General features: G+C 41.3%; 1 protein-coding gene across 1 annotated transcript in view; it reads left to right on the top strand.

Annotated features, from left to right (window-relative positions):
* Window positions 1-839: 839 nt before the first annotated feature.
* LOC113450694 (TRPM8 channel-associated factor homolog) overlaps window positions 840-15170 on the top strand; it is a 30198-nt gene continuing 15867 nt past the window's right edge. Inside the window, exons 1-2 of the mRNA XM_087935498.1 lie at window positions 840-858; window positions 13887-14165. Coding sequence (XP_087791624.1) covers window positions 840-858; window positions 13887-14165 — 298 coding nt within the window. The remainder of the gene's footprint in view (window positions 859-13886; window positions 14166-15170) is intronic.

The raw sequence follows: 15170 nt of genomic DNA on the forward strand, positions 1-15170 counted from the left end.
TGAAGAAAGGACTACCTGTGCAATAGCTCTTAGAATTCTTTCTCAATGGCTTTCTTAAGTCTTGCAATAGACTTGCTTGTCCAAGATCTCTGTCCTCTTGTGACTTTCAGTAAATCCATCTAAAAAAGTTTGACTGTTCCATTTTGCACAATTTTATCAATCAATCAGATATGCGGGTAAGGTGTGGTGGCAGGGAGAACACCCATTGCAAATACATTCCAGCTTGGGGTTTGGGGGTTATTTCAGTGGTGGGATTTAGCCAGTTTTAGTGAACTGGTAGCAATAATTTCCTTCTTTCAGTGGTCCATGAAAGTACACCCATAGTATGCAGATGCAGATAATAAAGTTGAAAAAAGGTGAACAACAATTTTACAGAACTATAGTTACATTGAGGCTGGGGGTGACAAGGAGTGGCTGGGTGGGGAGGGGCTGGGCAAAGTGCCCCTTGACATGAGTGGCATCAAGGTGGCCAAGCCCTCCCAATCACGTGACCACCAAGCCACGGCCAATCACATGACCACCTAGCCACACTCACAGAACCAGTGGTAAAAAAATAATAATGAATCCCACCACTGGATTATTTATTTATTTAGTGTCAACTCATAAAATATTTCTATGGGTCTTTTTAGAATTGCCAACAGAAAGGGAGCGGGGAGTAGTGGGCAGCTTGCATTCCATAAATGTTTTCAAAGATGGTTTCCAGGCGACTGAAGTTTCTGCCGTGCAAAATTCTAACTGGAGAGCATGATTGATGACTCTGGGCTATGGAGGTGTCCCATTGGAGAATATAAATTATGATACACCCAGGGGGTGGGGGAAAACCAGGATCAAGAGTGACAATGAAGGATGTGTCTCACAGTCGGCTACACCCAGGCAGTGCCGGACATGTTTAGTCCTAATAAATTTTCTTTAAGTTTTGGCATTTTGCCTAGAGACTCATGATTTAATTGGGGGTAACTGCCGGAGCCCTGACATTTAGCACATGGCATATCATACATGGATTAGCAATACATACTAACATTTCAGGATCTAATCTGGGTCGGTCATTGGTACCAGAGGTTTTGTCTTCCGAGCTTTTGGACTCGTGCTAGAACTCATCTTCAGGGAATTTCACTCTGTTCTGGGTGTGTTATTTATAGTGCCTATCGTATGTGGTTGTTTAGATGTTGACCAGGGTGTGTTGATGGCGGGTTTTTAAGTCTTTAGCTGTGTTTGCTTGGGGAATGGACCAGCATGCCACAACCAGCTCACCGCAGCCAACTCATCGCATGTTCTGCCCATACCCTTTTCCAACAAATCAAACACAATCCAAATAGAACAGAAACCTTGTAATGCTTTTGCAAAATGATTAGCTGTGATAAGCACAAGCCTTGCCAAACTGTGCGAGGCTTGCCAAAAGATAACAGACAAGAAATAATTTGCAATACAAGAATCTTCAAATATAAACTCAGGATACTGGAACGTCCACGAGGCTGAAGTTTCAAAACGTCTTTGCCTTCTGCGAAGTACGTTTGTTTCACAGCTTGCTTTTATCTTCTTGAAGGAGGGGCCATTACCTTGCAGCCTTGCTCCTGAGTCGCCTGTGCTGTTGCAGCTGCTCTTTCCTGCGAGCAATCCTGCGCGCACACGCATTTGGCACAGGCTCCTTGGGAACCTGTGTAATAACTAGCAGTCAGCACGGGTTTGTTAAAAACAGATTATGCCAAACCAATCTTATTTCATTCTTCAACACAGTGACTAAATTAGTAGACCAGCAAAATACTGTGGACATAATATATTTAGATTTCAGCAAGGCATTCGATAAAGTAGACCACAACCTACTTCTTAGTAAGCTAGAAAAAAGTGCAGTAGATAGCACCACCACTAGATGGACACGCAACTGGCTGGCAAACCGTACTCAACGAGTAGTCCTTAATGGGTCTAAGTCTACACGGAGGGAAGTAAGCAGCGGGGTGCCAGAAGGTTCCGTCTTAGGCCCAGTACTCTTCAATATCTTCATTAACGACTTAGATGAGGAAATAGAAGGGGAACTTACCAAATTTGCAGATGATACTAAGCTGGCAGGAATAGCTAACACCCAAGAAGATAGGCTCAAGATCCAGATGGATCTTGACAGACTAAGACACTGGGCCATATCTAATAAAATGAAATTCAATATAGAGAAAAGTAAAGTCCTACACTTAGGCAAGAAAAACCAAAAGGACACATATAGACTGGGTGAAACCAGGCTCAATAGCAGTAACTGTGAGAGGGATCTTGGAGTCTTAGTGGATAACCAGCTAAATATGAGCCAGCAGTGTGCAGCAGCAGCCAAGAAAGCTAATGCAATCCTAAATTGTATTAACACAGGGATACAATCAAGATCAAGGGAAGTACTAATACCACCCTATAAAGCCTTAGTAAGACCACACCTAGAGTACTGCATCCAGTTTTGGTCACCACATTATAAAAAAGATGTTAAGGCTCTAGAAAAAGTACAGAGAAGAGCAACCAGGATGATTAGGGGACTGGAGGCTAAAACATACAACGAACGGTTGCAGGAACTGGGCTTGGCTAGTCTAGTAAAGAGAAGGACTAGGGGAGATATGATAGTGGTCTTCCAATATTTGAGGGGCTGCCACAGGGAGGAGGAAGGGGTCAAGCTATTTTTGAAAGTGCCTGTAGGCCAGACAAGGAATAATGGATGGAAACTGAACAAGGAGAGATTTAACCTGGAAATAAGGAGAAACTTTCTGACAGTGAGAACAACCAATGGAACAGAAGTTGCCTTCGGAAGTTGTGAGAGCGCCATCACTTGAGACTTTCAAGAAGAGATTGGACTGCCATTTATCAGAAATGGTGTAGGGTCTCCCACTTGGGTGGGGGGTTGGACTAGATGACCTACAAGGTCCCTTCCAACTCTAATTATCTGTAAACCTCCTCATCGCTGCTGCCAGCCCCCACAACCTCTGAAGGCAGCAGTCCACTCCCTAATGGTCCTGGCCCCTCATCTGAGTCCTCGCTTTCCTCAGCCATCCGCACCTAACCACAACAGCGCAGCCAATTCACCGCTGGACAACTCACTGCAAGACAATTGAACAATTCTGTTTAATTATTTAAAAATAAATATATAAAAAAATGTCCCAAATGACAATTGCAGACAGAAGGTGGCAGCACCTCCCCAATCAATGAAACCCACCAGCCCATCTCAACAGTTTTCTGACAGAAGAGAGCAGCTGGTACAGGAAAATGTAAGAAAGAGATGGGTGAGCAGACATGATAGGAAAGTGGGGAGGGCAGGAGAGGAAGGAGGGGAGGAGAAGGGAGGAAGGAGGAAAGGAGGAAGGAAAGGAAACAGGAACAGAAAGGGAAGGGGAAAGGAAAAGGAAAAGAAAGGAAAGAATGGAGATGGAGGGAGGAACGAAGGAAGGAAGGAACAAGGCAAAAGATGAAGAATTGGAAACAGAAACGGAAAAGGGAAGGGTAGGGTAGGAAAGGAAAGAAGAAAGGGAGGGGAAGGGGAGGAGGGAGGGAGGGAGGGCCTTGTAAAGAATAGATAAAATAATCAAATGATCAAAATACACGAAGAATGTTTGCTGGAATTGGAAATGTCTAGTCTAGTGAAAAGAAGAATTAGGGTTAACGTGATAGCAGTCTTCCAATATCTCAGGGGCTGCCACAAAGAAGAGGGAGTCAAGTTATTCTCCAAACCCCATGAAGGCAGGACAAGAAGCAATGGATGGAAACTAATAAAGGAGAGAAGCAACTTAGAACTAAGGAGGAATTTCTTGACAGTGAGAACAACTACTTAGTGGAACAACTTGCCTCCAAAAGTTTTGACTGCTCCAACACTGGAAGATTTTAAGAAGAGGTTGGATAACCATTTGTCTGAAGTGGTGTAGCGTTTCCTGCCTAGGTAGGGGGTTGGACTAGAAGACCTCCAAGGTCCCTTCCAACTCTGTTATTCTGTTATCTTCCTGCTCCCAATTACCATTTGCAGGCTGTGGAGACTCCCCACAAAACGTAGAATTGACTAAGAGTGATTCTCATTTATCCTATATAGACTTGGTGAGTGTTTCACGAGAAGATGGTTGCCTGGTGAAATATGTCAAAGGTTCTGGTGTTTGACAACATCACAATGATTTTTATTATGATTTATTATGGTCAAGATTCATTTTTCTCACCACATGTATACATCCAAACTGGACTGTGTCCTTTCTCTGTGCCATATAATATATGTGGGTTCATGCATAACTTTGCATTTATATATTTACAGTATTTATTTTGTCGTGTTTATGTAGAGTCTATTGGAGTTGGAGACCCTTTGAGAGCTGCATGCAATGAAATTTCGTTTTAATGTATGCTGATTAGTGTACATTTAAAGTGACTGTTGGAAGAAAATATCCTTCTGGGTTCAGTTCCAAGCGGGGAAGAAAGACACTGGAAACATGGAAGCTGTTTGGAAAGATGGTTTAATGGTGGACAGCAGGACCACCTGGCTTGGAGCTCCAAAGTGAAAAGGATGATCACCTGATTCAGGATGTTGGGTGAAGGAAAAGAAGAAGGAGCAAGATGCTGAGAGACCCTTAGTTATATACCCTCTGTTGGGATTTGAATTTGAGCTTGTATTCTGGTTGGTCATCAGATTCCCATGGGGCCCTGCAGGGGCAACTCTGTAGGTAGTCCTGAGTCCCAGGCTTGGTTGAGCCTTGCTGGATGATGATGATGTAATGAAAGGGCTTTGGGCAATTCCTATTATGGCTCTACCTGGAGTAGATCTTTGTTATGTAGAATAGACTGCCCAAGGCCTTAATGGCCCATTGACAAAGATAGGAGGGCTGAGTTTCTGCCTCTCTGAATTTCTACTTCTCTTTTAGGGGAAATATTCTGCCTTTTTAGTATATCCTAAAATATTTCATTTTCCTAGGAGAGAGGTAGGCTTTAACTTCCAACATGACAATAAAGTTATTACTCTCTCTTCTATTCTTTTCACACTCGGGACCATTGCAGCATCCCCATGGTTACATGATCAAGATTCAGGCGCTTGGTGACTGATTCATATTTATGACGGTTGCTCTCTTCCAGGGTCATGTGATCTCCATTTGTAACTTTCCCAGACAAGCCAAGTCAAGCGGGGGGAGAGCCAGATTCACTTAATGCCCTCATGATTCACTTAACAATGGCTGTGATTTGCTTAACAATGGTGGCAAGAAAGGTCATAACACATGCCACAGCCCCACTTAACAACTGGATTGCTTCGCAGTGGAAATGTTGGGCTCCATTATGGTCGTAAGTTGAGGATTACCCATACTCAAAGCTCCCTTGGTGGACTTCTTAATGGATATTTTGTTTATTTTGCCATTAGCCATAACAGCACGGGCTCATGGCATTTATATCTGCACACTGCAGAATCAGATTGTGGGTGAAACACACTCCTTATCAAAACGACTGATCACCACCAAAAAACGAGAAGCAATTGTTCAGTTTGAAAACAACTTTCCCTTTTTGGGGAGGGGTGGAGGGAATGGGAAGAAACTTGAGATGGGAGAATAAAATTGAGGGGAAAATGGTTTCCCGGAGGCACGGATGACTGCGTGAGGTAAATTCCTCCTTGGCCATTTTTGGGGGATTTTAAAAATATTGCGACTATGTTTTTCTCAAGGGTCTCTTTTTACAGTAATTTCGGCTGAGAAGGATCAATTGGCTTCTTGGACGTCGAAATAAACCAGTGCTTGGGTTCAGTGAAACCAGACTCAATAGCAGTAACTGGGAGAGGGATCTTGGGTGTCTTAGTGGACAAGCAGCTAAATAGGAGCCAGCCGTGTGCAGCAGCAGCCAAAAAAGCCAGTGCAATCCTAAATTGCATTAAAAGAGGGATACAATTAAGATCAAGTGAGGTACTAATACCACCCTATAAAGCTTTAGTAAGACCATCACCAAACTATAAAAAAGAGGTTGAGGCTCTACAAAAAGTGTAGAGAAGAGCAACTAGAATGAACAGGGAACTGGAGGCTCAAACATACAACGTAGGGATGCAGGAACAGGGCCTGACTGGTCTAGTAAAGAGAAGGACCAGGGGAGACAGGATAGCAGACTTCCAATATCTCAGGAACTGCCACAGAGAGAAGGAAGGGGTCAAGCTATTTTGCAAAGCCCCCAAAGGCCAGACAAGGAATAATGGATGGAAACTGATCGAGGAGAGATTCAACCTGGAAATAAGGAGAAACTTTCTGACAGTGAGAACAATCAACCCATGGAACAGAAGTTGCCTTTGGAAGTTGTGGGAGCGCCATCACTTGAGGCTTTCAAGAAGAGATTGGACTGCCATTTGTCAGAAATGGTGTAGGGTCTCCTGCTTGGGTGGGGGGTTGGACTAGATGACCTACAAGGTCCCTTCCAACTCTGATTAGCTGTTAATATCTGTTCCCACTTGGACTAAACTATAACCAAGTTTGATGACTGAATTTATGAGGAGCCAAGCTCAAATCCCACTAAACGACATTGCTCACTCCGTTTTGTAAAACTGCCCATCTCCTTTTAAGTCCCACAATGCTCAAACTGAAGTAGATGCTTTAAAAGTGGTCCAGCTTGGGCTTTTATTTATTTATCTATCTATTTTTATTTTTATCCCGTCTTGTTATTTTTATAAATAAGGAGGCAAACATACTTCTTCCCTCCTTCCAGGGGTGGGCTTCAAAAATGTTGCCAGTGGGTTCTCTGCCTAGTTGCTGGGTGGGCGTGGCCATGGTGGGCGTGGCCTAGTTGGCCTCTTGCACCACGGGAGGGGTGGCGGTTCACCTCCCCTGGGCTCTGGAGGCTTTCCTTGAGCCTCTAGGAGGCCAAAAACAGCCTCCCCGGGCTCCGGAGGGTCTCCGGAGGCTGGAAACGGGCTTGTTTTCAAACTTCTAGAACTTCCGGGAGGCCGTTTTTCGCCCTCCCCAAGCCTCCTGCACTTACCTCTCATCCAAAATGGGCCGTGTGGAGACTCCTGGGAAGGGAGGGCCATTGTGGGAGGGGAAGGGTGGGCGGGGCCAGCCAGGGGTGGGATTTGGGGGTTCTTCGAACCGACCATAACATTAGCTACAGGTTCTCCTGAACCCGGGGAATCTGTAGCAGCCCACCCCTGCCTCCTTCTATGTTCCCCATAACAACCCTGTGGTGTAGATTAGGCTGATAGAGAGAGTGATTGGCCCCAAGTTACCCAGCTACCTGTCATTCTTAAGGCAGAACTAGAACTCACAATCTCCCCTGGTGATTAGCCCAAAGTCACCCAGCTGCCTGTCAATCTTTTTTTTTAAAACAAGCTTTATTGAATATACAATTAAAATAAATGAACAAACACATACACATAGAAAAATAGAGAGAAAAAAATGAATAAAAGGCAATTCCATTATTGACAGTTTGTGGTTCCTTATTTGTTATCATTATTGGTGTCATATTTACAATTAAATCTTAATGCGAGTATATAGTTGCTACCTCCTTTACGGTTTAATAATGTTTACTATTATATTATCTATCTTTGTTCATACCAACATCATACCAACATTCCCAACTCTTGTAATATTCTGATGATTCTTTATCCTTAAGTGCGAGGGTCAGTTTATCCATTTCTGCACAGCTTACTATTTTCCGAATGGTCATTTCCTCTGTTGGAATATCGGCTTGTTTCCAACATTGTGCAAAAGCTAATCTAGCTGCAGTAAGTATGTGTAATATTATATATTTGGCTTTTGGGGGGGAGCTGTCTCTTTTCCAAAATGAATCAAATTAAAATTGAGAAAGAAAACAAAGTTAGATCCTGATTATGTTGGTTTTAGAATGATGGACACCGGGTAATTTTCCCAAGCCCCACTTGCCAAGATGAGGTGGGTCAAAATATGCTTCATTATTTATAGTCTTAGAATGATTGGTGCTTCTCATTCAAGGCTTTCAATCTAATGCATTAAAAAGTAATCCTAATAATGTTTTCAGTATTGATTACATAGCAGGGGTGGGACTCTACCGGGGTGGGATTCTACCAGTTCGCACCTATTCGCTAGAACCGGTTATTAACATACTAAGCAATTCGGAGAACCGGTTGTTAGAAGAAATTACTGGCCTAATCCTGTAAGGAAGGCAGGAAGGAAGCATTCTGGTCTTGCTTACAGAAACTGCCTCTCCGTTAACCCTTTTTACATTCTTGGCAGGATTAGGCTTCCTGTCTCAGGAACCTCTCTGGAGTTTTTTTCCCCCTCCTTTGCTGGTACTTTGCTTTTGTGGAGTGACCATTCAAAGTTACAATGGCACTGAAAAAAGTGACTTATGACCATTTTTCACACTTACGTCTGTTGCAGCATCCCCACAGTCAGGAGGGGCCAGGTGAGGAGTTGCATGCCTCGATGTGAGTGATATTGAGTTGGCCACGCCCAGCCAATAACATGACCACCAAGCCACGTCCACTCAGTCACATGACCAAGCCATGCCCACCAACTAAGCCACGCCCACAGAACCCATTGTTAAAAAATTTGAATCCCACCCCTGTTACATAGCCCTACTCAGCTCTGGACTTCTTCAATGGATCAAAAACTGTGGAGGAAAATTGATGATGATATAGATGATATTTACAAGGAGAAGAAACCAAAAACTGGTATTTACCTAATACACTTTTCAGATTCTTAAGTTCTCAAACTTTGCTAAAATTCTAACATACCTGAATGAAAAATGTATTTTTCATTTTGCTCATCTTCTTGCGTGAATTTGAGCAGACTGATTTGTAAACTATAGTTTCTGGCTTAGTCTATTGCATGAATATAATCCTTAAGCTTGATTGAGTAAACTATAATATCACAAACTATAGCTTAGTGCATTGTGAAAACCAAGCAACTAAAATAGTAAACTATCAAAACTGGGTTTCATATAAGAGAATTATTCTATGTAGATGGAAAAGACATTCCAGATATCAAATAATTTTTAAAATGTTTTTATATTATAAAAATAAGAACATAAACAATATGTTTCTAGAAAGATTTAAAAGTGATAAGACACAATTAGATATGTGCTGCTCAGACAGTATATAGTTGATTGGGAATTGGGAGCTGTCCCCTTAAGGGAATGCCTCATGGGAAATGTAGTTAATGCCTCATGGGAAATGTAGTTCATGTCATGTGGTCAATCTATAATCCTGATTGGTCACTGAATTGACCCTTGGTTGGGTTGGGGGAGTTTCCTTTATTCTTGCTTGGACCCCAGCATTGTGCTGGTGTCTCGCCCTTTGCTCCATTGTTATGAGATGAAGATAACTATATTTCACTGTTCTGTCTTTAAATTGCTGGCTGAATATAAAGACAGTTTGATAATATGTTAATATTGCATTAATACTATAAAGAACTGTCCCTTTTTCCTTTTAGAAAAGGGCTTCCTTTATTTAATTATAATGTACATATATTTAAAGATATTATCATGGTTGTATCATCTGTACTTGATATTTTAATTAAATTTCACTGTAGTGTAAAAAATATATATGGGAGAAAACAAGTTACTAATAAGGAAAGAGGTGTCTTTAGTTGAACTTACCTTATTCATCTGCTGATTCTCAGTTTGGCTAAGCAGATACTACATATTTTCACAGTGATGTAACTCAAGAGAGGTGATAACAAACAAAGGAAAAATACAGCTCCGTAGTGGTGAGAATGAGCAAAGGAATTAAGGTACATACCACAGTCTGTAATGAATCATCGCTTTCATTTCCTTACAAATACACTCTCTTCTGAAAAAAAAATAGTAAAAATGGGGTGATGTTGGAATGTTTTACAGACTTAACAAACTTTCATTTAGTGGCCATTTGAAACTAATGTGTTTCCTGAAAATAAGACCCTGTTTTATATTTTTTCCACCAAAAAAAGGCACCAGGTCTTATTTTTGGGGGGGGGCAGGGTGTCATCCACTGACTAACCTCATTTGCATACGTCATCCCCCGGCCTCCTTTTCACTGTCAGGGGCCTTCAGTAACTTCTTCTATGACCGGTGAGGCTTTTCTGAAGGCCTCCGCAGCCGATAAGAGAGCTCTGGATTGATCCGGAGCTTTGTTCTCAGCTCCAGAGGCCTTCAGGAAAGCCTTGCCAGCCTTGCTGGCTGCAGAAGAAATGGGCCAGCAAGGCAGGTGTTGGAGTGTGCGAGGCCTGGCTACAACTGTCCAAAGGCAAGTAGTAGGGCAACTCCACCACCACTCCATCCCTACCCTAGTTTAATTTTTATCTGTGCACTCTGGAGTGGGTGGGATCTTAATTAGGGCTTATTGGGGGTAAGGCTTATATTGGGTGCACATGTAAAAACCAAGCTAGGACTTACTTTCAGGGTAGATTGTATTTTCAGAGAAACAAGGTACAACAGCACTGGAAAAAGCGACTTATGGCTATTTTTCACACTTACAACCATGGCAGTGTCCCCATGACCATGTGATTGAAATTTGGACACTTGGCATGTATTTATGATGGTCACAGTGCCCTGGGGTCATGTGATCTCCTTTTGTGACCATCTGATGAGCAAAATCAATGGGGAAGCCAGTAACAAATATATGACTAACTTAACAACTGCATTCTTAACACTAATTCTTAACTTAACAGCACATTCTTATACAATAAGACAAAAGTAATAATAAGAGGAAAGATTAGAAATGGAATGATGGTATCATTATGTATGTTTAAACAATATTCTGATTGGCATTGGAATAATGTATTGAAACATTGAATAATTAAATAATGAAAGTCTATAACTTAATACAGATATGTGTATTGACATTAGAACTACAGTATATAAGCCTGAGAAAGATAATAAATTTGATTAATATCACTATTTTTATTTGTACCAAAATGTATATGCAGATAGGGATAAAGATCCAAGAGAGGAATATGGGATGCAAGTTAAAAAATGAATAATTAAAGCTTTAAAGCGGACAAGAGATGACAGATAGAAAAGATTTGCTTTTGAATATAATGGTGGTATGATTAAAAGTTAGGATAGGAATAGAAATAAGAGAGACGGAGAATATTAGTATACACATTTTATACAATAAGACAAAGTAATAATGTAATAAATATGAATAGCACTATTTTTATTTGTACTAAAATAATGATACCGAGGTGCCACACTGTTCACACATTGATGTTGTGGCCCCAATTCCCAAGCCTATGCTGTCAGAGAAAGAGGACCTGGAAGATGAGGAGGAGGAACTGGGAATGCCTTCCTCCCCAGGACCTTCCTCTCTGGCAATGCCTTCCTTCCCAGGACCTTCCTCCCTGATAATGCCTCAGGTTACATCAGACTACTGAGAGGAATAGCCTGAGATTAATCAGGAGGAAGGCATATCAGAGCAGCCCCTGACAGGGAGTAAAGTGGAAGAGTGTTGGCTCGATCCTAAGCAGCGTCGTAGGGAGAAACGTGAGCAGCAACGTAGGAGGCATGGGAGGGTCAGAGAGTGAGCTGAGTCATTGAGCCACACCCCACAGGGGATAAAAGTGGGTGTGTTTTCTCCTGAAATTTTGTATGGGACAAAGTTTAACCTTACTTCAGATTTTCTTTGTGGACTGCCTTGTGATTTTCTGTGAGTAAAATTTTATTTACTTTATTTATTTATTTCAGACTTGGCAGGCAGGACATGTTGGAATGCCAAGAATATTATCAGTTATCAGAATTAACTCTGTGAAGGCCGAGCCAGCATGCCTGCCTGTGTTTTTGTGAGTTTGTACTCTTTCATCTTTTGGGAAAGAGGAAAGGTGAGACAGAACACATTGATATGGATATATTATAAAATAAAATAAAAAACTTGAAACTGAAAAAAAATCTTTCCATGAGTCACTTAATCAGTGGGTCACTTAAACAACTGTGATAAGAAAGGTCGTAAAATGGGGGAAAACTCACAGTCATTCTTAGCAATGGAATGTTGGGTTCAATTGTGGTCATAAGTACCAATAGTACTTGTTAGGAATAACATAGGTTACCTAACATAGTTTGGGTAAAATAATATATATAAACTATGATTGTAAGTTTAAGTGTGTGTCACTTTAAAACTGCAAAGCATGTAATTTTGGGTGCGGTGTGAAACCACCATAAGAGGGAGCAAGAGAACCTGACAATTACTGGATTGCATGGATTGATGGTTTGTTAACTGCGTGTTTCCCCTACTGCTGAGTTGCTGAAGGAAGAGAGGAGTTTTTGACTTCTTCATATCTCTACTGCAAGGATATTACTGGACTGATATTTGTAAGTTTACTGACCTCTCTTTTTCGACACTGGAATTTGCAACTGAATAATCCCTGGACGGACTGAATTAGTGAATGATATATGGACTGTTTTGACTATCCTATAACTCTTACTGGAATAAACTATTTAATTAGCACTGTGTATCTGTTTTACTGAGTGTAAGCTACAAAACGTTTATCTCACATATTTTGCCTGCCTGCCTGCCTGCTGTGCAGATTCTGCTAGGGTGTATCCCTAACAGTACTGATTGAGCAGATTTTGGATTTGAACTTTTCCATTGAACTTACCCTAATTTATCAGCTTGGTCAGGTTCTGTGATTCAGGCATTCATTTGATGTACCAAAGAATCACATGCTGAGAATTGACTCAAAGTCTGATTGTAAGGGGAACATCATCCAGTTAAGACAAAGGATCAAAAGCCACTGAAGCACTTTCAAAAGAGATTCCCAACATCTTCTCTTGCTGCCCACAATTTCCTCTACCAAACTGAAATATAACTTTACCTTTAGTCCTCTAATCAGACAGACAAAGAAACTGGGCCCTTCCTTGTTAACAAATTATTTCAGTGCATTTTGATAGCTGTACTTTCTAAATTTGCTTCTACGGACAAGGAAAGATACGGTATCTTTATTGCCACACAACCTTAGTAATAACAATTTGTTCAGACTTGGCTATTGTATCATAATAGTTTTCTGGAGTGCAGGTAGTCCTTGAGTTACGACAACATTTGAGCCCAAAATTTCTGTTGCTAAGTGAAAGCTTTGTTAAGTGAGTTTGCCCCAATTTACAACTTTTTTTTGCCAAAGTTGTTAAGTGAATCATTGTATTTATTCAGTTAATAAGATGGTTGTTAAGTAAATCTGGCTTCCCCATTGACTTTGCTTGTCACAAGATCACAAACAGGAGTCATATGATCCCACTGGACATTGAACTATCCTAAATATGGACCACTTGCCGAACATCTGAATTTTGATCATGGGACCATGGGGTGCTGCAACTGTCATCAAATGTGAAAAAATGGTCACAAGTCGCTTTTTTCAGTGCTGTTGTAATTTTGAATGGTTACTAAATGATGTTGTAAGTCAAAGGATTACCTATATATGAAAAATTAAATATGGAGATATTTCTCCCTCTCTCTCTCTTTCAGATCAACAAATAGCTCCATCAACATCCAACATGATTGGAATTCTGTCTCCATTCAAAATTCAGGAAAGAAATACTAAGACTCCTTAATTAGAGAAAAGATATCTTTTACTGAAAATGAAGTGGTAGCAACGGTAGAATTCTGAATCTGAGAAATTAGGCGCGCAGATCACATATACAAAGTGATGGAAATGTTCCCACCCCCAATAGTTCAAATGATTCTTCCAATTAAAAGTTGTGAATATGATCACGTGGACATCTTCAGGTGGTGGTGAGGCCTCTGTCCATTGACCTTGGCATATTTTGATAAAGATTTGCAGCTGCGCAGAGAAAAGAAAGCTAAGCGAGAAATAGAAACCTAAACAGGAATTTATACTCTCCCGCCTCCTCATTTACACAACACTAGAATGTAACACCTCCAGCTCTCTTCCCAGAGTTACCCCCTCCTCCCCCCGTTACTTATGGCAGCCAAAAGATGCAAAGCAATAGTAGAAGATCTTGAAGGCTGACAAATTCTCTATTGCTAGGCGTTCAGTCCATCGATGTCACAGGAGATTTTATTGCTTGTGAACTTTTGCACACAGGAGAAAAAGCCTTCCCAGTGCTTGTAGGTTCAAATGGGCAGGTTCTGATTGCTGCAGTGCAATGTGGGAAAGGCCGGATGATGGTCACTGCCCATGAATCCATGTTAATGCTTCCCCAGTTCTTGATGTTCATTAAAAATGCCCTGGACTGGCTCAGGCCTTCCACAACAGCACTTATAGGAGTCCACAGAAGCCTGGATGCCCTCTCCAACTTGCTCCTCAGTAAGGGTATTAAAGTTCAACCACATGCAACACTTGGGGGCTCCCTTGGAGTAGAGATGCCTACAACAGTGCACAGGCTGATGAGAGTAGAGAGGAGGGGGTCTACTCATTGGTGAGCAAGCCTGGCACTGGTCATATCAACATGGGAAGGAGGGAATCCTGGTTCAATTTCCTGGAAACCTGGTCACTGGTGTGGCTAGAGTGTATTTCACTGCCAAGGACGGAGAAAATGGGATCTTTTCTGTCCCTGAAAAAAATATGGAATGACCCCTAGCATCACCCAGTAAGTATAATTCTACCTCTTTAATTCTGGCTTTGATAATCCTATCTGCAAATAGTTTACATGATTGTTGTCCCAAGAGTGTCACATCTTTCAGCCAAGTTCCCAAAACAAAATAAAACCAAGGAAATGGCTGTGCATATAAACATTATTTTAGCCTAATCTGACTTTTTGGGATCCTCTGATTCAGATAGACATTTGCTGTGCCAAAGAATTTCACAACTGCGCTGGAATCAAAGTGTGATTGTAGTGGAACGGAAGTTTCAGTACAGATTCCCAACTTTTTTCTCTCTCATTTTCCTCCATTTCCTCTGCCAATTTCAAATGCAACTAACATTTTTGAACACTCTAATCAGATAGGCAGAGAAATCCAACCTTTTTTGGGTGAATAAACAATTTCAGAATAGTTGCAGTGCCAATAAAGGAGAATATTTGTAGCTTAGTCTTGAAATAAAGGGTCCTTCAGTTCTTACTGGATCAAGGTTGACTCAGCATTCCATCTTTCTGAGGGCCGTAAAATGAGGACCTACATTGTTGGGGGAAATATGCTGACTCTGTAAATAGCTTAGAGTGGGTTGTAAAGCACTGTGAAGTGGTATATAAGTCTAAGTGCTATTGTTATCCTCAGTGTTGGGTACAGTATCCTTGGATACTTGTTTTCTCTAAATATGCTTCAGTAGAAAAGGAAAGATAAGGCATTTTCAATGCCACATCTCCTCAGTAAT

This window comes from Pseudonaja textilis, chromosome 5 (genome assembly GCF_049901715.1).
Source record: "Pseudonaja textilis isolate UNSWEBS1 chromosome 5, rPseTex1.2, whole genome shotgun sequence".
Taxonomy (NCBI): domain Eukaryota; kingdom Metazoa; phylum Chordata; class Lepidosauria; order Squamata; family Elapidae; genus Pseudonaja; species Pseudonaja textilis.